The sequence below is a fragment of the Sinocyclocheilus anshuiensis genome, unplaced genomic scaffold (genome assembly GCF_001515605.1).
Source record: "Sinocyclocheilus anshuiensis isolate Anshui unplaced genomic scaffold, SAMN03320099.WGS_v1.1 scaffold24, whole genome shotgun sequence".
Classification (NCBI taxonomy): domain Eukaryota; kingdom Metazoa; phylum Chordata; class Actinopteri; order Cypriniformes; family Cyprinidae; genus Sinocyclocheilus; species Sinocyclocheilus anshuiensis.
This window is the reverse complement of record NW_015557090.1, coordinates 1,723,617-1,746,343: the sequence shown is the minus strand read 5'-3', so window position 1 is coordinate 1,746,343 and position 22,727 is coordinate 1,723,617. Positions and strand designations below refer to the sequence as shown.

The following is a 22,727-nucleotide window of genomic DNA, read 5'->3' as shown; positions in this document are numbered from 1 at the left end:
TTAAACCGCATAAACACATTTCATTACACCAAATACACAAAATAATGTTCTTTTTTTAGCAATGTCATATGACGCCTTTCGGCGACACTGACTCGCCATCTCCACAGTATAGATGTGCCTGCATGCAAGTTTCATATGGATTACATAATCTGAGAATATTTTTTTTCTCAGATTTGAATTGTTTCATTTGAAAGTAGACATTTCACTCTCTATAGCTATATTTTTCATGTCTGTAAGGCAAGTGTACACGGAGTTTCGCGCTCAAGTTCACAGAGGCATCCTATTTGCTTTCATTATTTTACAAAAGCACAATGTTTTGTTGGTATTGTGAGTGCACACAAATAAACGCCGAGGCTTTACAGATTCAAAAGATGTATTATTCTTATCCGTATGACCAAAATGGAGTATTTTAAGAGCAAGTGAGCGCGCCGGCGCCTCCATCTGTCATTCTGTGAGAGCGCTACTGTTCAGACACTTGTATAGCGCACATTTTTCTAGGTTAACATTAGATTGAGCGGCCATGTAAAGTTGCTACTACTTGCATGTTTCAGATGATAAGCCATATTTGAGGTCGATGAATGATAGGCAAGCGTTTGGATGTACTGTATTACCACAAAGACCAGCCATTAACGATCTGTCCGTCACGGACTGCATGACCTCACCACTTCCTGTGGATTTTTTTTCTGCGACTAATAAAATTTGTCGACCTCATCGACTATTAGGGGGCAGCCCTACCCACAACATTAAAGAAACAGGAATATGTTTAACAGTGGGCATGGGGTACTTTTATATCCCTGTGTACCCCTTTAATCCCATATTGTGTGTTCATCTGACCATATAACCCTGTACTCAAGAGTCTTTGGCCACTCAAACTATCCTCCTCACCGTGGGTTGGGACATTAATTAATTAATTTAATTAATTAATTAATTAATTTAGGGCTGCACGATTAATCGAATGCGATTGTCATGCGCATTTTGTTAGTAAAGCCGGTTCTGTAATCAACAGGAAATCATCGTCACGTGCTTTCAGATGGAGCAGAATTTACTACACATAGCCGTAGTTCACTGACAAGTTACGCAAAAAAATCGCAGACGATTTTATTGCGCGATTCTGAAATCGAAGAAATCGTTCACGATAATGACGGCTGTTTGCATAGCTTCTCAGTGAACTACGGCTCTGTGAAGTAAATGCTGCTCCATCTGAAAGCATGTGAAAATACCACATTTAATAACATATTTTTACTCCAAACTCACTTCATAACATCAGTTGAGTGTTTGAAATAAATCCTTCTGTGAGATGATGTGGCTTCTTACACAGAATAAGGCACGCAACATATTTCATAGTATTTAAGCAGTGATAAAGGCATTGCATTATAAATCTACTTTATTTGAATGAAAATTATAATAATAAGAACTCCGATAAACCGTATATTGCCATAGTCGTCTGTTTATTAGTCACGTTGAATCAATGAAAGCAGTTGAATCTTCAGTTTATTCCGCTGCAGCGATATTTCCTGGGTTTCTTCTGCGAGGCGTATTTGGAGTTTCAGCGCGAGAGCGCCCTCTGGCCTTTGGATGGAGATTTACTGCTGATCACAGAACCGTGCTTCACTGAAAGATGCGCATGACCATCGCAGCTTCTGTTCAATCGCGATCTCGATTCCATTTTGATTTATCGTGCAGCCCTAAATTAATTAATGGTGTGTTTTGGGTGGTGTGCTGTTTTTGCTTTTCCGCAAATACAGCACTTGAAGTTCAGTCCAAAAATGTCAATTTTAAAACTTGACCTGACTCTCTCCACCAGACTGCATCTCTATTGTCATGTGTCAATGAGTTAAAGACCTGGCTTAGCTCCAACTCTCTCAGTTTGAATTTGACTAAAACAGATATCTTACTTGTCGGGCCCCCAACTGTAACAAAAAACATAACAAATGCCCCTAGATTTGACCTTGAAGCCACGTCAATTATCCCATCTGCCACAGTTAATCTAAATCTAGATGCTTATATTAGTAAGCTCTCCAAAGTTGCATTTTTTCAACTTTGCCGTATTGCCAAACTCCGTTCCTTCATCAGTCCAAAAGATGCTGAATTACTAGTAAATGCTTTAATCATATCTCACCTTGATTACTGCAACGCTCTTTTTTTCCGGATTACCAGTACGCTCCATCTCTCGATTGCAATATATTCAAAATTCTGCAGCGAGAATGCTAACTTACACTAAACGGTCTGCACATATCACTCCTATTCTATTCAACCTCCACTGGCTACCTGTGTCCTCTCGTATCATTTATAAAATTATTCTGCTTACCTTTAAGTCACTCCATGGTCTTGCACCTACCTATCTCTCTGACCTGCTTTCTCCATATATTCCCTCTCGTCCACTTCGATCATCTGGAGTTGAACTTCTTTGTGTTCCGAGATTTCGCCTATTATCTATGGGAGGTAGATCTTTCTCTGCTATGGCTCCCAAACTTTGGAACACATTGCCCCTGGCTCTCCGGACAATAACATTTTTACTCCAAACTCACTTCATAACGTCAGTCGAGTGTTTGAAATAAATCCTTCTGTGAGATGATGTGGCTTCTTACACAGAATAAGGCACGCAACATATTTCATAGTATTTAAGCAGTGATAAAGGCATTGCATTATAAATCTACTTTATTTGAATGAAAATTATAATAATAAGAACTCCGATAAACCGTATATTGCCATAGTCGTCTGTTTATTAGTCACGTTGAATCAATGAAAGCAGTTGAATCTTCAGTTTATTCCGCTGCAGCGATATTTCCTGGGTTTCTTCTGCGAGGCGTATTTGGAGTTTCAGCGCGAGAGCGCCCTCTGGCCTTTGGATGGAGATTTACTGCTGATCACAGAACCGTGCTTCACTGAAAGATGCGCATGACCATCGCAGCTTCTGTTCAATCGCGATCTCGATTCCATTTTGATTTATCGTGCAGCCCTAAATTAATTAATGGTGTGTTTTGGGTGGTGTGCTGTTTTTGCTTTTCCGCAAATACAGCACTTGAAGTTCAGTCCAAAAATGTCAATTTTAAAACTTGACCTGACTCTCTCCACCAGACTGCATCTCTATTGTCATGTGTCAATGAGTTAAAGACCTGGCTTAGCTTCAACTCTCTCAGTTTGAATTTGACTAAAACAGATATCTTACTTCTCGGGCCCCCAACTGTAACAAAAAACATAACAAATGCCCCTAGATTTGACCTTGAAGCCACGTCAATTATCCCATCTGCCACAGTTAATCTAAATCTAGATGCTTATATTAGTAAGCTCTCCAAAGTTGCATTTTTTCAACTTTGCCGTATTGCCAAACTCCGTTCCTTCATCAGTCCAAAAGATGCTGAATTACTAGTAAATGCTTTAATCATATCTCACCTTGATTACTGCAACGCTCTTTTTTTCCGGATTACCAGTACGCTCCATCTCTCGATTGCAATATATTCAAAATTCTGCAGCGAGAATGCTAACTTACACTAAACGGTCTGCACATATCACTCCTATTCTATTCAACCTCCACTGGCTACCTGTGTCCTCTCGTATCATTTATAAAATTCTTCTGCTTACCTTTAAGTCACTCCATGGTCTTGCACCTACCTATCTCTCTGACCTGCTTTCTCCATATATTCCCTCTCGTCCACTTCGATCATCTGGAGTTGAACTTCTTTGTGTTCCGAGATTTCGCCTATTATCTATGGGAGGTAGATCTTTCTCTGCTATGGCTCCCAAACTTTGGAACACATTGCCCCTGGCTCTCCGGACAATAACCACACTCCACGAATTTAAGTCTAAACTCAAAACCTATATGTTCCACCAATATTACCTATTATAATGTCATGTTAATGTTACCTGTTAATAATGTTTTTTTTTTGTTTGGTTTTTTTTCCCACCTCATAGTAACAATCCTGTCAGATCGTCCATCCTTTGAGTGAGAGTGTAACGTTACAGGTCGGACGATCTGGTTTAGTGGTTAAAAATAACCTTTTCGACATATTTCTGTGTTGTCGTTGCTCAGCAAAAGCATGGATGCGATGTTGTCTGGGGTTTGGCAAAAGGAGAGTGGGACTGTGGGCGGTGACTGTGTAGTTCTGACGTCAACTTTTTACGGAAGTCACAACGGTTCGTGAAAAATAGCTAGAACTTTAAGCAGTCTGTGTGAATTTGACTGTGGACTGACTGTTTTGAAACTTATATGGTAGTTAAATAGCCCCTAGACCTCGGTAATCGTGAAAAAAGCCAGGAAATTTCAGTTTTGACAATATGGGACCTTTAAATCCCAAAGAAAGTTTGTGGAAGAGAAGAGAGCAGTCCATTGGCCCTCACCACAGAATTTGACTGAACTTGAGGAATTCTGCAAGCAAGAATGGGCAAATATTCTCCAATCTATGTGTGCAAAGCTTATACAGACATATCAGAAACGATTAATGGCTGTAATTAAGGTGGCTTTACGAAGTATTACATCAGGGGACTGAGGGCTTTTCCAACCCTGTTATTCTAGTTCTATTCTATTCTAAAATTTGTAAATAAAGAAGAAAAAGGTATTTTTTTCTAATGGGTTTTGATTTCAGGCTGTACGACAAATAAAGTAAATCTTTCAAAGGGGTATGAAGATGACTGCTCCAGGTGTGTGTTCACAGTGTGTGTGTGTTCGCTACTGTGTGTGCGCACTTGGATAGGTTAAATGCAGAGCACAAATTCCGAATATGGGTCACCATACTCGGCCACACGTCACTTCACTCAAGATTTTCTATAAGCACTGTATTTTATTACTGCCACTTTCTATTTTGTGAACCTCAACAGTGTTTTTCTGCACATCAGAACTGTATTCTTTAGTTTTTCAATGGTTTTACTTCAATCAAAGGTTAGATTTTTGTGAATATTTTCAAAGAAAGATCTAAAGGATAAACAATGTAGACTTATTTTCACAGCTGCCTTTGCTCATATTTACCAAGGGGGCTAGTAATTCTGACCTCAACTATATGTGTATGGATATATTTATCATGTGGTTTCCGGAGTAATTTATTAGCATATTTTTGAGTTTTGTACTAAATCACCTTTCTTTTTCAACCATAGGTTCTGATCGAAAAATACAGCTACACTGAGAACTTCACCTTAGTCGATGGACGACTGTTCATTTGCACGGTCTCCTGCCTTTTCGCCATTGTAGCTTTAATTTGGGACTACCTGCACCCATTCCCAGAGTCCAAGCCTGTACTGGCGTGCTGCGTCATATCATATCCTTCACTGAGCAAACTCCCAACAGAGTGGAGATGATTTACATTGGAGGTTTGACAGTGTAAATGAATGTAAACTGGGCACTGCTTCAGTTTTTATCCTTAACAGATCCACACATACTTCATCATGATGGGGATTTTGACCCTCTACACCTCTTACAAAGAGAATAACATCTTCCTCATGGCCATGCAGAAGGACCCAGCTGGTATGGACCCGGATCACATCTGGCAGCTGTCCTCTAGCCTAAAAAGGTTAATTTTGCATTTGTTTTTCTCCTTTTATTTATACAATTTTATTTATTTTATCTTTCTGGATAGGGCAGCATGGAATTTGTTTGATTTTTTCCCCAATTTCATTTTTTTCAGTATTTTTCCCAAATCCTATGTTTTCCATGTTAACTTTTCTAGATTCATTTTTCATGGTGTAGTGAAATTTTAATTAAAAAAAGCATGCCTTATCAATTGAATTCATAAACCTTAATGTTTACAATAATAGGGCCATATTAAAAAAAAATTTTCCCCCAAAAATTGTTTTTTCCCCAACATTTTGACTTAAACTGATCAAAAACATTAGTAATCAAATTACAGCATTAAACATTAATATTTCATAAGTCTTTTCAAATGTAATCCAATTAAGTATACTATTAAAATTATTATTATTTTAACCGTGAGAATTACATTCTACTCTACAATAGTAATATATTGCTGTCATAATTTCAAGTTAAACCAAGTTTTTAAGTCTTTGAAGTGTTGTCGTGAAGACCTTTGGGTATTTGTGTGTATATGATATAACAATATTTTATTTATTTATTTATTTTTTTAAGTGAAATGTTAAAATGCTGGGGAAATGAAATTTCAGAGCAGTTCTGGAGATGAAGTTCATGTGCAGTGTCTCATATAGTCAGATTGCAGACACTGAAAACACCACGAGCATCTCGTGTGCTTGTATGTATGTTTAGTAAACACAACTGCGGCGCCCATTTACAACGGAGACACGCAGAACATTCAGATTTCTCATTTAAATAGCAGTCTTTCTGCACCTCAATATTCATAGACACTACTTCACAAAGCAATTTGATACGGTTTTTATTCTTCCAAAATTTGCCAAATTCTGTGACATTCCACATTATACTGGTAATTCCATTTTTATGACTGGATTCTGTTTTCAGCATAGTAGGGGTGTGCGATATTGATCATCTACGATAATATCGTAATTGTTGTTTTAACGATATGCAAGCTGACATTATCAAGTGTCACTCTCTTTTGCAAAAAAAAAAAAAAAGCAAACGTCTTGAGAGTCCTTATGCATTATGCATTCACTGCATAATGAAGCCTGATACTTGCCCCAGGGTTTCCGCCTTAAAAAGTCTTAAATTGTACAATAAAGTCTTAATTATGATTTCAAGAGGTCTTAAATTTGGGTATAGAAAGACCAGAATTGCGATACGGCTGAATGTGATGATTAAACTTCAAAAAAGGCTACGATTTCATTAAATAAACGGGAGCGCTGCAGGTTCAAAGTCCGGTGCTGCGCTGCTTTGTGTTCTGCTGTTACTGGGGAAACAGTGATATTTCTACCAAACGCGCCACCTGCTGGCAGAGAATGAGCATTTTCAAAAAGCCTGTTGTTTTGTTCAGACCAATGCGAAAATTGGCCCATGTTTTTACCCTGCAAACACGCAGAGCTTTAAATGTGAACTGGTGGATCGATAAGAAGACAATGCATTATAAAAATCAAAACAGTAGGGTGTGCGATATATACGGTCAGCGATTAATATCGTAATTGTTGTTTTAACGACGTGTGATTCAACATTATGGAGTACATTGCAAAAAGCAAACAAAACAGAGTGCACAGTCCGCACACATACATTAGGTGATGAAGTCAGTTAATATAGGTATACGTATACAGCCCGCAGTGTCTTTTAGTACGGCCCGCTGGATCATATTAGACTCAGATGATCAATTTTAAAACATTTGAAAAGCAAGTCATGTAAAGATCGCTTTCAGTTTAAGATGTTAATGCTACAGTTTAAAGGCTGAAATGTGAAGTGCAGATCTTAAAAAGGTCTTTAAAGGTCTTAAATTAGATTTTTAAAATCCTGCAGATACCAGGTTATTTTATGGTGCCATTTAGAATACTATTTTAATTTTTTAATTAAGCCCTATTTAACTGTCCTCTTAGGTTGTTTTGAGAATGTTCTGTAAAGGCCACTAATAAAAAAGGACCTCTGCACATTTGTTTGCTGCAAATTTACAGACACTGCAATTGAGATGTTTACATTGGCTTGTCGGGGTAATATTTCTGTCCACTGATAACAAAGTTTCACAAGCTTTCGATTCGATTACCGATTCGATTCAATATCAATTATTTTGGATAAATATCAGGTACAGTACATGCCAAATTTTCTCAAAGAAAAAAAATCTCTCAACTAAAGCTGTAAATATACAGTGAGTTGGTACTACATTACTATAATAGAGTACTGATGGGTGCTAATATGTTCTAGAGTCAACAGTAACACACAGCAGCCTGTTCTAACAGAATTGTGTGTGTTTGCTAGGCGGTGGCAGTACTCACAGCAACATATCCGGTTGGTCACATGCCCTACGGCTGGTTAACAGAACTACGTGCCATCTATCCAGCATTCGATAAGGTAGGTAGGTGGTGGTTTTGACTAGGGCTGGGTTTGGACACAAATTTCACGATTCGATTTGATTCTCATTCACAAGCTTGCGATTCGATTCGATTCGATTACCAATTCTATTCGATTCAATATCGATTATTTTGGAAATATATCAGGTACAGTACATGCCAAATGTTCTCAAGGAAAAAAAAATCTCTCAACTAATGCTGTAAAATATACATGAGAGTCAGTTGGTACTACATTACTATAATATTGAAGGTTAAAATTGACTGATTTGTAGGCTAATATACAACTGCTAAAATTACACTAAATGAAATAAATAATAGTTACAATTACAAAATAATACTTCTACTTCAATTCGTTTTTTTTTATTTAATTTTTTTTATATAAATATTTAAATGGTGGCTGTCTTAAAAACGATGATTTATTCAAACATAAATTAAACATTGAAGAACATTAAAAAATAAATAAATGTTATATGGTGTATATTTAGCAAAATGCCCCTCTCTACAGTTTATTTTTCCAGCTTACTGATGAATTTATGGTCACCGAATATGTTTTTCTGAGGTAAATGTGACGTTACGTGACACATTGTTTACAAGACTTTATATTGACGTCTTTGCGCGGCTGAAACACTGATTGAGAGATTACATGAGACAGGATACGGATTGTAAAGTTGTACTCTTTCTTTTAACTTAACTTCGGCTGTTTAGTCATGATTATTTTGTGCTGAAACTGGTATTAATGTGGAGGAGATGATCAGTTCACGTGCACCCCGCACTGCCGCTTTTATTTAACTGAGGCGCGCCGCGCTACAGCGATCTGTCACTCTACATTAAACAGCGCCAAAACGGCATTTATTGTTTAAATACTGCAATACAATGGACAGAATTTAAAATCTGAGACTTTGTTTCATATTAAAAGTACCAAAGCACAATGCTTATTGCGATTTATTGGATTGGAGGTGCCCTTACCTTATCAGAGGCGCACGAGATGCAGATTTTTATTTTAAATTCGACTAATATTCGAAATTCAAATTTGTTTTTGATTTAACTTGCCTTCGGATGTTTAGTCATGATTATTTTGTGCTGAAACTGGTATTAATGTGGAGGAGATGATCAGTTCACGTGCACCCCGCACTGCCGCTTTTATTTAACTGAGGCGCGCCGCGCTACAGCGATCTGTCACTCTACATTAAACAGCGCCAAAACGGCATTTATTGTTTAAATACTGCAATACAATGGACAGAATTTAAAATCTGAGACTTTGTTTCATATTAAAAGTACCAAAGCACAATGCTTATTGCGATTTATTGGATTGGAGGTGCCCTTAAATGTTCCATCCATTAACTGAAAACAGGCTAGACTAATCGATTATTGGGATTTAAGAATCGATATCGTTCCGTAAAAATGAGAATTGATTAAAATCGAGATATCAATATTTTTTACCCAGCCCTACTTTTTACAGTCATTTTACAGTATAACATGGTACTATAGACATTGTCCTACCCCGCTCATAAGGTATTAATTTTATTTGTGCAGGTCTTAAAAAGGTCTTAAAGTCTTAAATTTGCACTTAAAAATCCTGCAGAAACCTTGTTGCCCTGTTGTTTTTGTTGCAAAAAATATCCCTGTATGAGTAGTAAGATATATGACATAAGTATTATCACACAAGCAAGAGTGCAGTTTTCCCAAATATTAGCGTGATCCAAAATGTAATATTGATTTTATACAACAGATCAACAAAGTTGATAATACTGAATTACATTTTGGACTCAATATTGGCTGTTCTTGCTATGTTTCACCAACAAAAATAGTTCCAAAAAAGCCGGAGCAAAACGGTTGTGCCTCTCAGAGAAACACTGCGATGTTTCATAATTGAATGAATCTGCTTCTAATCGGATCATTTGAGTCAATGATTCAATCACCCATTCATAAAGACAGTAATTTGCTTTGTTTCTAAATGAACCAACTATTTTGAACAAATTGTTTGAATGAATGATTCAATGAATTGCTCATGAAGACCGGGTTGGGCTGCCACCTACTGGTGGTTTTAGACAGGCCTAATCCATGGGAAGAGCACTTAAACACACTCGCACAAAATATTGCCAAAAATTGTTATCGAAAAAAGTCTCTAAAAATAACAAGACTTTATTTTTGGTCAATATTGCACACCCATAAGGGGTAGAACAAACCCCTAACCATAAATATTTAATGACAGTACTGTACAATAGGGCTGGCAAAAAAACTAATTTGAATTTCGAATATTCGTCGAATTTAAAATAAAAATCTGCATCTCGTGCGCCTCTGATAAGGCTGCCTCCTTAACGCACAACTAAAATTCAAATGCAACGTTTTTGCATTCAATTGTTTACATCAAAACTGAAACCAAGCCGTTCACACAGAACACATATTTTGCGCATTTTTAGAGGGACATCTATCACCGTTGCACTCGCATGTAGCACAAAGGAGCTGTTCAATGCGCCCTCTTGTGGCCTCAGAAGAGAAGCCAAAAGCTTTTCTTCACCCTAACTGAAATTATGCATTTTAAATTCGAATATAATACGAATTTTGATATTTAAGTACACAATTCGAATTTGGTTTTTCAGCCATTTTAACAGCCCTACTGTACTAGACACCTGTTCACTGTATAGCAATGCCATTCTTCAGAAAAAAAAAAACATCATACTGTAGTGTAATTCTTCTAAATATAAATTGATTGCAACTTACTGACTTGTTTCCATTAGGTTTGATGACCAGTATACTTTAAGATTGTGTTTCACTGATGGGAAAACCAAGCAGTCGAGGGAGATGGAGTTTACGAAGTCAGTCGGGGTGTTCTTCGACGAGAACGGGACACTGGTGATGGACCAATATGAGAAATCTGTCTCAAAGCTTCATGATACATTGGCCACAGACAAGAAGACAAAGTAACATTTAGTAGAAACTGACGGCACTGGCCTTCAGTGACACAGCACATGCAGTAACGGTGGCTTTAGTGGGACAAACACAGATTTTATTCAGGCTAGTGAGTGTTATCAGAGTTTAGCTCGCAGCTATAACATTACATAAGGTCAGCACAGTGTTCTATTTCTTCTGTTAAAGAAATGGTCCAGTTTTCTTTTTTGTTAACCATGTTTTTTGTTTTGTTTTTTAAATGCAAGTTCAATTTATACCGGTCTCTCATTATAATGCTCTTAATAAAAATCCAGACATTTCTACAACATGCATAGATAAGAAAAAAACAGTGTTCTTCAATATCAGTAGATTTTAGGTAAATTTAAATGCTCACTTTAAAGAAATAGTTCACCCAAAAATGAAAAGTTGGTCTATAAATGTATTTTTTTCATAATCAGAAACAGTTCCCATTAAGTTTTTAGGTGTTGCGAGGATATTTATGTATTCATGAAGCAAAATAAGTCACTCCTTACTTTAGGAGTGTTTTTGGAAGTGATCCACGATAGTGCGCCCACATTTCATGACGCCTATATACGCCTGTATATATATATATATACGCCAAGCTTTATAAAATGTTTTCAAATTGCACATTTTTTTTCTATTCTGATTTATACTTGTTGTTTAGGCTTTGAAGGACAATGAAAAGCAAAGGAGGGACTGTGTCCATCTGTTGAATTGTCCTCGTGTCATTTTGATACTTTTGTGTTTGGCCATTTAAACTTAAACCAGGGATAATCGTTTTATGTTTTTTTTTTTTTTTTTCTTCTTCTTTTTTTGAGCATTGGATCAGTTTTGACCTGTTTTTCACACTCAGGAGTGAATGGACCTGCATTTCCTGGTTTTCTTTCTGTGTTCTGTCAACAGATATTTTCAAGTAAATAAATTATCAAGTAATAATTTATTTTGAAAGAACTGTACATCTGGATGCAGTTTGTTTCTCCATATTGTGAAATATTAACTTGCTGAATTCCATTAAGGATTCTAAGCATTTTTGTCTAATAATATTCAGCTTTAGCTACCCATATTGTATGTGCCTGTTATCAAACAAACAGAAAAATTACAAAATAAAGTGATAAGGCGTTTTTACATTTCTGTTTGATGTCAATCTTTCGTTTTAATAACTTTTGCCAGATCTGATTTATTCTTTTTTGACCACCTCTACTCATTTCCCAATCAAAAATTCATATTCTGTTTTTTATATTTATGACAAGATTATTGCTATATTACTCACATTTATAAAAATAGGAATGCACCATGTAAACCATGTAAACCATGTAAATGGTTTCAACATTCGGTTTAAGCCTCAATTGTTTTTTTTTTTGTTTTTTGTTTTTTTTAATACAAATGACAGTAAAGTTACACTGCAAAGGTCAAAGGTGGCACAGAAGCACTTTTGAAGTGGCATGTTGGTGTGTTTATATAGACTGTATCATGCTGCTCAGAGGTGGCATGAATGCATTTACACAGCATACTTGATACTAGGGCCTGAGGTGGGTCAGAGCAGACATAAATTATATTAATTTTGCTTTTATTCAGCATTACATTTTGCTCTGATTAAGCAGGCACAGTCTTAGCTCTGTAAAGATGGCTATTATTTATTTATATCTACTTTTTAAAACAAAAATGTAGTTCTTTATTTGCTTGAATTTACATAACTATTTCACCCAGGCTTGCTTTCAGACAAATATTCAGAATATTTAATACAAATAAACATTCAGAATAAGGTGTTTGTGATTCAAAATTCCATTTAATAATGTCATATTCCAGTAGACTTTCAGAATTTTAGAAACCATAATATTGACTTCATTATTTACATAATGCAAATGAAACATAGCACCATATTCCACTAAAAATATTTTGAGGTCTTTTTTTTTTTTTTTATGTAATAACGTGACGTTCCAGTGAAACAACAGACTCATACAGTATCTTGTGATGCATACAAGACTTCTCCAATCATTTAGTCCAAGCACGCATTCAGGTCTGCCTCCATCCACTCAACAACCGATGAACAGAACCCCATCCTCGTTCATATTTTTCAACAATCCTTTTCTCTCAAATGATCATAATATGGAAGAAAAGATATATTGAGACTTTAAAATCAACTGTGTGAGGTTTGCATGTTAGATCACATGTAGTACCGCATACAATACAGTAAATAAGATGCAACAAATAACACCTGAAAAACACTGGTAGTATTTTTAGTGACTTGCATATTACACTTTTACCCTTTGAAAGTCAGTCTGTGCCCTAGACATTATTGTGACGGCAGAGCCTGTGTAAACAGATCTGTGGGGGTTTGTTCCATTGTGCTTTGAACACGCTGATGCACATAGATGGAATGACTCACATTTGGCCCCATCCAATAAAGTGGATCTGTGAGTGATCACGCGCGTTCCTCTACAACACTGAAGACTATACACCGCATTAGGTGGAAATTTGTTTTATATTTAGATTTTATGACCGATTTAAGTCCGACACATTTGGGATATAACCTCAATTGCGAGAGATAATGAGATAAAAACTTGCAAATATATTTAATTTCATTTTTAATTCTGTGGCAGGTCGAACTGCCAATGTAGACTAAATCAATTTTATTATACCTTTGTCCTGTATCACAGTCAAAACAATTAACGTTAGACACAACTGGCATTTTGAAGAAAAAAAAACTTTCTTTAAACCTTCTAAAAGATATATTTTATTTCATTGAAACACCATAAATTACAACACAAAGCATTCAGCAATCCAGCTGCTTCATGACCGAACTGTTAAAAGACGTCAAACTTGCATTTGCCCTTTATGTATTGGATGGGATTGTTGCCCTGTTATGAGATATGTGGGTCAGCGAACTCTTGTTACTCAATGCAGGTCATACCGTGGAAACCAAAGCTGAGCTGCTTTCTCCATTAATCCAATTAAAGCAGATACCAAACAAATATACTGCATACAGTGACCAGTCTAATAATTAACATTGGGTCAATCTAAATTCTGAGTGCATATTGGCAGATCCTTTTGGCAATCAAAACGTGGATCTTATTCGGTGTTACTTTTGCTGCTTTTTTGCTCCGTCTTTTTTTAGGTGATTGTTTAAGAAGGTGACAGAATAATGCAAACTCTTGGTGACACAGCACCTACAAAATAATAAATAAAAAAATATTGAGAAATGTAAAGTTGAGAAAAAAATATTTTGCCAAGATTTATTTGTTTAACCTTTTAGGCAGGGATAATTCAGGATAATTAGGCACAACTACTGAGAGCATCCATCCATCCAATCCATCCATCTATCATCCATCCATCCAATTTCTGCAGATATACTTTTGTACAATTCACAGTACATTGTAATTCGCATCTGTATGCAATAACCGTTATAATCAATAAAATAAAATGTAATCTGTGCAATAACATTCACTGAAGAAGATTTGAGTACCTGTATCTTCGAGGGCAACCATGGTAGCCAATCAGGTACTCCTGCGCGTAGCAGTGCTTCCTGCACAGCCCTCGATATCCGCAAGTCCAGCCCTGTACATCTGTGTCATTAGCTTTCGGGAAAAGTTCAAACGGAGTTAAAACAAGCAAAGGCACACTCCATACTTGTCCAGCAGTCTAAACTGTTGTCTTTGCCAGTAAGTAATACATAATGCCATTAACCAGCAAATGCACATCAGCAGCCACACATTTCTTGGAATACTACTACCAATACCTACACATCAAGACTAGTTGCAAGGTTATATTCTATTGTTTAAATGCACTTGTACCTTCACCCGCTGTCAGCAGCAGCAGAGTTATAAGAATCAGTCCCAGTGCCCTCATGTTGTAGCTCACTGCATCTCTGGCCGGACGGCTGACGTCTCTCACATTTATATCGTACAGCAGCTCTGGTAGAGGAGAGGGAGGGAGGGAGGGAGGCTGGCTGGGGGCCCTGTCAATGCTACTGTAAATAACATCGTTTTCATTCCAGTGATGAGTTTGTGTCTGTATTTTCTGTCTAATCACAGCCTGTTTTGAAAAGGACTTGGTTTACCCATAAGCCTAGCTGCTGTTTCATAACTTATGCCCGTTATGCATGCAAAGAAAGAAATAATATCTGTATTAAATATAAGAACTGCTTTTATTGGTTTATAAAAAAAAAATCTGATCTTAAGTGTGATATTGTTAAAAACTGAAATTTGAAAACCTTTAGCCTTAAAAAGTATAATAGGCTGGTTATATCATGCTTGTCCGTTTAATGATGTAACGCTGCATTGTGGTTGCAGGTCTTTCTTTCAGTTATATGTACAGTTGAGCTGTTAATCTTTTGTAATCTGTGTAAGTGTAATTGTTTTAGGAAATATTTGGGTAAAACTTTATTTTAAGGTGTCCTTGTTCCATATGTTACATGTACTTACTATTATAATAACAATTAATTATACATAATTATATGCAAGTAACCCTAAGCCAAACCCTAATCCTAACCATAACCATGTAGTAAGTACATGTAGTTAATTAATATTACTCAGTACTTATATGTATAATTACACTGGAACAAGGGCACCTTAAAATAAAGTGTAACCAATATTTTATACCTACTTCAATCACAATATTACACAAAGGTGCATATGTATTTTTTTTAGAGATACATGCGATTAGATTTTTTTTAGTTTGTTTTGTTTTACTGTAGGTATTTGATGAATCTGGATCAATTGGTTATAGTGGTTTTATTTGTATTGTTTGTTTTTTTCCTGATTTGTAACACAGTAAGGTATATTTATTTGTATTTATTTATTTTATTTGTATTGTTTTGTACAAGTTATGGGTAATTTTCCTTCACTGTATGCTAATACCTGATCAGAATCACTGCTGATAGAAGTATCATTGTTAATGTAAAAAGTAGGCTACATCCTGCACCATTATGTTTAGAATGACCTCATGTAAGACTCATATATATGTGTGTGTTTCTGCAGTGGAAAATCATTGATAAACAGGTAGTTGTGCAACTATGTATGGCCAGGAATGCTGTCAGCAAAAATGCACTATTCAGGACCCACTGCAGCGGCAACAGCAGCTCACATGCAAGATCTTGTGACCAGGACACACACACACACACACACACACACGTTTACTTAGCTATCTAAATGGGGACATTACATAGACTTCTATTGTTTTTATATACAGATAGTTATACACTTTTTAACCTAAACCCACCCCTACCCCTCACAGAAAAGCTCAGGGCAGGTTGTATAAAAAAAAAACGAACGCACACCAGAATAATACTTCATAAGGTACAGAATCCAGAACATGCTAATTAAAAAAAAAAACACTTTTTGTTTTTAAAAAAAAAAAAAAAAAAAAAAAATTAAAATAAAAAAAAAAAAAAAAAACTTTGTTTACTTTATTTTTATACCAGTTCTACAAATGAGGACGTCCCCTAATGGAGGTTTTCGGCGATTTTGTCAGGTTTTGCTCACTTATGTGTACAAATTTGTCCCCAAAATATGGTTAAGTAGGTACACACACGCACGCACACCCACACTCGCTCACACACTGGTTTCAAAACTGTCAGAAGTGTTGGAAGAATGTTCAGTTAGGTAAGGTTCTTTACCCGTGTTATTGATTGATTGATTCATTCATTCATTCAAAAGCATACTAAATTGGGCATAAAAGATGATGATTATGGCTTTTCACTTTTCTAATAAATGTAATTTTCAGTAGTCAGCCAGCAGAGGGAGTGTGAATTAAACCTGTTCTCAGTGCATTCTGCACTGGTAGAATACAAATTTGAGCAGTGCATTGGCTATTGACAATATTTAACTTCTGTTTACAGGCTCTGGGTAATGAACTGATATACTCAATTATTTACAGTATCACATATTAGCTCTATATTATACAGTACATTATAGCATATATATATATATATATACTGTATGTGTGTGTATATATATGTATGTATATGTATATATATATACAGTGGTGTGAAAAAGTGTTGTTAATTTAAAAACTGCATGTTGTGTTCACTTGTGTTATCTTTTACTAATATTTAAATTTGTTTGATGATCTGAAACAAAGTGTGACAAACATGCAAAAAAATAAGAAATCACGAAGGGGGCCAACACTTTTTCACACCACTGTATATATATATATATATATATATATACACATATACATATATACTAGCCTATAACGAACTAAATAATATACAAGTCATTTTAGTAAACATTTTGATTTTATGTATGTATGTACACAGAGTACCATATTTGGACTATACATTTATGCATTTTTAATTCTGGCTTACAGTCTAAATATTCAATTGATTTGCTTTCTAGTGACTGTCGATGTGTCGCGCTTTATGAAAGCAGTTCAGCTTTTTAAAACGCGCCGCGAGACCTCGGCGGTGCGTTCCGTTTCGTGTGTTCCATTCCATTTCATCGCAAAAACGCGTCCTGTGTCCCGTACGCGTCCTCTGACGCCGCTGCTGCACGGCCAGTGACGTCAGCCTCTAAACACCGAGCGCAGGTGTAAACAATAACAGACGCGAGCAGAGCGTGGAGGACCAAACACATGCCACATCTCACTGCGCTGGCCAGAAGCGGAGTCTGTCGCAGCACATTTGACAGGAATGGCATGTCTTATGGCAGCCTTTTCAGTCAACAATACTACAGAGACCAACTCCATCATAATGGTAAGATTTAAACATTAATTTAATAATCGGATTTAATATTTGCTAAACATATTCTTAATAAGCTGCATTAAAAAAAAAGTATGTTTAAAACAGCATCAGTGATGTGTTTATTTCAGATGAACCAGAGTAAGCCTCACCGACTCCATGACTTTACCATCTAAAATGCTGTGCACTTATATACTTTCCTGTTGTCATAGATTGCATGACTTATTTTAAATGCATAATCCATTGCAAAATATATTAAAAAAAAAATTTCAAAATGGAATGCCTGCACTAAATTTACTCAAATGGAAATTTCATATGATGATGATGATGTGGATTTTTATATCCTTTTATATTACATAATACAGTTTTAATATGAAAACACATTATACTGCATTAAACTGACATTTGGGCAGTAGCCTCCTGTTTTCCCAGAGCTTAGAATAAGCTTTGTCCGATAGTAACCTCATCTGCCTTCTATAGCTAGAGGGAGACAGATTAGGGCGTCTCTCTTTATATTTAGCATGCGTTTCACTGATGAACTGTTAATAAGGCTACTATAGCTACATTTCTCAAATTTACAACTCTAATGTGTTTTCATTAAACAATCAAGTGTATTTTTACAGGTTAAAATTGCTGCATGGAGTTCTGTTGCAAAAATACTGTCTTGTTACAGTGATGATATTATTACAGAGCAATGACATGGTCATTTGATGGTACTCTAATGTAGGAATATACTATGGAAATATTATTGTGCACCACAGATATGGTATGGCCAAGAAATATCACGGGTAAACCACTGTGCTTGCAGTGATACAATGAGATGAATAATTTCTAGTTTATAGATATTATAAAATAGTATTCTATTATATACACTGCTGTTTCAAAGTTTGGGTGAGTTTTTTTCATAAGTCTCTTATGCTCATATAGGCTGCATTTATTTAATACAAAAACACTAATATTGTGAAATAATATTACTAATTAAAGTAGATTTTCTATTTTATTATACTTTAAAATATAATTTGTTCCTGTGGTGGCAAAGCTGAATTTTCATCAGCGGGTTTTTTTTTTCAAGCAAGGTTATGTTTAATTGATAAAACGTGATAATAAAGACTTACAAAATATGCTACTTTGTATAAATGCTGTTCTTTTTAACTTTTCATTTATCAAAGAATCCCGAAAAAGTATCACAGGTTGCGATCGATCAATCAATCAAATGCTAAGCAGCACAACCGTTTCCAACATTGATAGAATGATTTCTGGAATGATTTCTGAAGGATTACGTGACACTGAAAATTCAGCTTTAATCACAGAAATACATTAAATTATTAATATAGAACTGCTATTTTGAATTGTTATAATATTTCACAATATTACTGTTATTATAGTTTTTTTTTATTATTAAATAAATGCAGCCTTGATGAGCATAAGACATTGTTACACCAAATACACAAAATAATGATCTTTAAAATAGCATCATATGACCCCTTTATAAAAAATAAAAAAAAATTAACAAGTGCACACTTTCATTTGTGTTTCTTAACACACTTAAGTACGCTTTTAAAAAGTGCGCTTTGTAGTAATGTTAAATTAAAAGTTTTACTTTAAAAAAAACAAACAAAAAAAAACGTACAAACCTTACTGATCCCAAACTTATAAACAGTAGTATATATAATAGAATGCTATTTTATAATATTTACAAACTACTAATTATTTATCTCAGTATTCAGTAGTCATCTTTTTTTTGGTGTCATTTGAATCTTCTTCTTTATTAACTTCTGATAAAAAAAATCCCTGATGACTCTGAATTTTGTCGGTACAAACTCAGATGTTTTCCCTCAAGGCTGCAGTGAGTTACATAAGCGCTCTGTCTGTCCTCCCTCAGAATACAAATGGACCTCCCGATCTCATGCTAGACCCCAGAACCGTGTGCGTGTCTATTGATGAAATGATGTCCAGTCACGTCGGCAGTCAGCAGACACCGCTGTTACACGGACACCTGAAGAAAGTAGAGAACAATCTGACCGAGGCCCAGCGCTTTTCATATCTCCCCCGCAGACACGCAGTCAACATCGAATTCAAAGATCTCTCGTACTCGGTTCCTGAAGGACCATGGTGGAGAAAAAAAGGTAACGTGTGACCTTCAAGCCTCAAAGCACTGTAAATGTCATCTGAAGTTAAATCTCATAAAAGTTAGAACCATTAAAGAATTACTATTCAGGTTTTACTACAGAATCCAAATGAATTCAGAGAGACCCTTGTGAATAAGTGCACTTAATAGTGCTGAATGTGCACTTGTAGTGTACTTCAGATCTTAAAAATAAATAAATAAATGTACTGCACATAATATTAATGAAATAAAATGCCACTTAAGTGTACATAACAAGAGCACACTTTCATTGCTGTTTCTTAACACACTTAAGTACACTTTTAAAAAGTGCGCTTTGTAGTAATGCTAAATTAAAAGTTTTACTTTAAAATTTTGTTATGCTTTAAAGAAGCACACTTCTTTAAAGCATTTGATTTGTTGACTAACATACTAAAGAGTAAGTGAATATAAGTAAATGCAAGTACTTGATTATATTTTAACTGCAATGTGTTATTCAATAGCACATTTAAAGTTAATATTAAATAATAGTAAAAATAAAATTTGCTGAATTGAAACGTTATCTTTACAGATGTTACATACATACATAAAACTTTCAATGGAATGACATTAAAGTGTATTTTAGTTTACCATAAATGATTGTCAGTATATTCAGCAGTACACGTTTAATTATATTTAAAAAATAATACACGTAATTATTGAAATTACAAATAAATATGTACAAAAAAAAAGTATTCTAAAGTTCAGCTAATAGCATTTAAATTAAACTGAAACTATAATATTATAGTATACTAATTGAGTGTCCAAAAACATCACATTCAGTTCACACCTATAAAATAATATGTTTTTAAGAACATGTGCTTTATTTAAACGGAAATGCAAACAGCAAATATATGTCTAGAAAATGGCATACTACAAACTAATTCTAATGAAAAGGTCCATGTCTGCACTAATCAAATATCTTGCTGTACATTTTAATTTAATTTACTTCTAGGGGATTTGTTGGTTTCTATTGGAAATAGTCTGGGAATTGGATTGATTTCAGTGGGAATGGTTTGTTTTGTATACAGCTTGGCAAGGGAGTGCAAATGAATTGTCTAGTGATTGTCTTTAGTCTTTGGCTCCAAATATGTCCTTTTCAATGGATGTTCTCCTGAAATGCCTCCATGCATGTCTCAGAAGGGAATTCATTAATTAAGCACTACGGCTGACATAACAGTCCAGCTGTCTCTTCTTACTTTTACCTTAAGGAGCAGGGCTTTACTGATGGGCAGTGATGTCTTCATTAGGCTCACCATCTGGATTATAATTTGATTTTAAGTTTCTTGGACACAGCAAATTTTCAGCAGTAGCAGCTTTGTCACTGGCAGTAAATCCTGAACTGTCAAGCCTGAGCAGAGTTCAGCTCCATAAATTAAAATAAAATATTAAATAACATAAATTAAAAATAATAAATATATAAATAAATAAATAACATGCATACATACATACTTATTTACTTACTTCTAGATAAATGTAATGATTTCTTTCCAGTCTTTAGAATGCAAAATGATATTAAAATAATATATTATTATTATTATTATTATTATCATCACATTTTAAAGATTTGTTTCTAATAAATTTAATTAATATAATTAATAATAACTAGTGCTATCTGAAGTGTTCCATTTTGCCACAAAAACAAAACAAACAAACAAAAAAACACTGAAAATGTTTTTTTTTCATGCTCAGTCAGGGAAATGCAGGTAAATTGGTCTGAGAATTAAAGAATTAAAGAAAATAATAATTATGCTCTTTCCATAAATGACCATTTTCCATATGGAAAAAATCCTTACATAACAGTGCAAATTATGTATGACATGAGAGAGAAAAAAAATAGAATTTTAATTTCTGTTTCAATTATTCCTCTTGAAGTCAGTTTGGACTCATTCATTCAGATTGTACTCCATTGTGAATAATTATAGTCTGAAATGTAGAAACTTTTGCCTGAAGTACAGAAGCAAGTTTCAATGAAACTTCAATGCCACACTCTAGTGTCGCTTCTTGTCATGAAATATACATAAGTCCAAGTCCAGGGACGCGGGAAGTAGGGGTGCTGAGGGGGCTGCAGCACCCCGTTTTCACATGGTTGCAAATGCAACGCCAAGTTTGTTCATTTAAGTTTATTCAGTTTTAGCATTTAATAATTTATTTGTAATGATCTCTGAAATGTAAATTGTAAGTGGGCTATAATAAACCCATGTTTATCTTTATAAACATGATTAATTTTACTTGTGATGTTTTCTATATGGGATGATTAGCCTAATCCTCATGAACACGTGACGCTAGCGTGTGGTATCAGACATGAACTGTACAGAATGCGAACAAGATTAACGTTAATACAAGGAGATAATGGCGCAAAAGCGAATATCAGATTTTTTTTAAATGCCCATCCCAGCAAAAACTTTTCAAAATCGGCATCCAAACAATACCAGCCCCAGCACCGACGTAAGTGAACCAGGGCCTTTTTTTGGCATTCTCCAAACCGAACAGCATGCTCAACACACAGCCCTGCCTTCATATCACGCATTCAGCATCAGAGACAGGCAGCAAATGCTCTGGACTGGCAAACAGCCAGGCATGGATAAAAAGATCTCGTCATGAAATGATCAGGGATAGAATCATGATGATGTCACATCGGGGAGGTATGAAGCAGATGTGGATAGGGCTGATTTGATCCTGGTGTTTTGTCCCATTGCAGACTACAGCAGCGATCAAAGCTTTCAGAGCCTTGGGCTGAACACATAGACTGAAGCATTTATGTAGCTAATGTGTTATTGTCCGCTGATGTGCTATTTCTTTTGATGCAGCTAACTAGGTTCACTTTTTTTTTTTTATATGAATATATAATTTATGCATTGAAACATAATTATGAATATTAAATATAAGCTATTTTATATGATAAAGAATCCAACTGCTGTAAGGGCATCACTGCAAACTGAAAGTTTAAATCGTCATTAAAACTAATGTTGAGTTGCATGAAATTGCATGCACCAACCATCATACTTCTTTCAATTTCAGAGTGACATATAATGTAAAAGAGAGAGAGAGAAAAAAATTATTTATATATATATATATATATATTACACACACAACTGA

The 22,727-nt window shown here is 35.2% G+C and overlaps 2 protein-coding genes across 3 annotated transcripts in view; both read left to right on the top strand.

Moving 5' to 3' along the window:
- LOC107677086 (E3 ubiquitin-protein ligase RNF169-like) overlaps window positions 1-11,923 on the top strand; it is a 37,039-nt gene extending 25,116 nt beyond the window's left edge. The window contains exons 8-10 of the mRNA XM_016471877.1: window positions 5,089-5,249; window positions 5,367-5,501; window positions 10,638-11,923. Of these exons, the coding sequence (XP_016327363.1) occupies window positions 5,089-5,249; window positions 5,367-5,501; window positions 10,638-10,824 (483 nt within the window). The 3' untranslated portion in view covers window positions 10,825-11,923. The remainder of the gene's footprint in view (window positions 1-5,088; window positions 5,250-5,366; window positions 5,502-10,637) is intronic.
- Window positions 11,924-17,211: 5,288 nt separating this feature from the next.
- Window positions 17,212-22,727, top strand: part of LOC107677096 (ATP-binding cassette sub-family G member 1-like) — a 30,373-nt gene continuing 24,857 nt past the window's right edge. Inside the window, exons 1-2 of one of the 2 annotated variants that reach the window (XM_016471894.1) lie at window positions 17,212-17,500; window positions 19,368-19,611. In XM_016471894.1, coding sequence (XP_016327380.1) covers window positions 17,438-17,500; window positions 19,368-19,611 — 307 coding nt within the window. In that variant the 5' untranslated portion in view covers window positions 17,212-17,437. The remainder of the gene's footprint in view (window positions 17,501-19,367; window positions 19,612-22,727) is intronic. The other variant, XM_016471893.1, reaches the window with a different exon arrangement.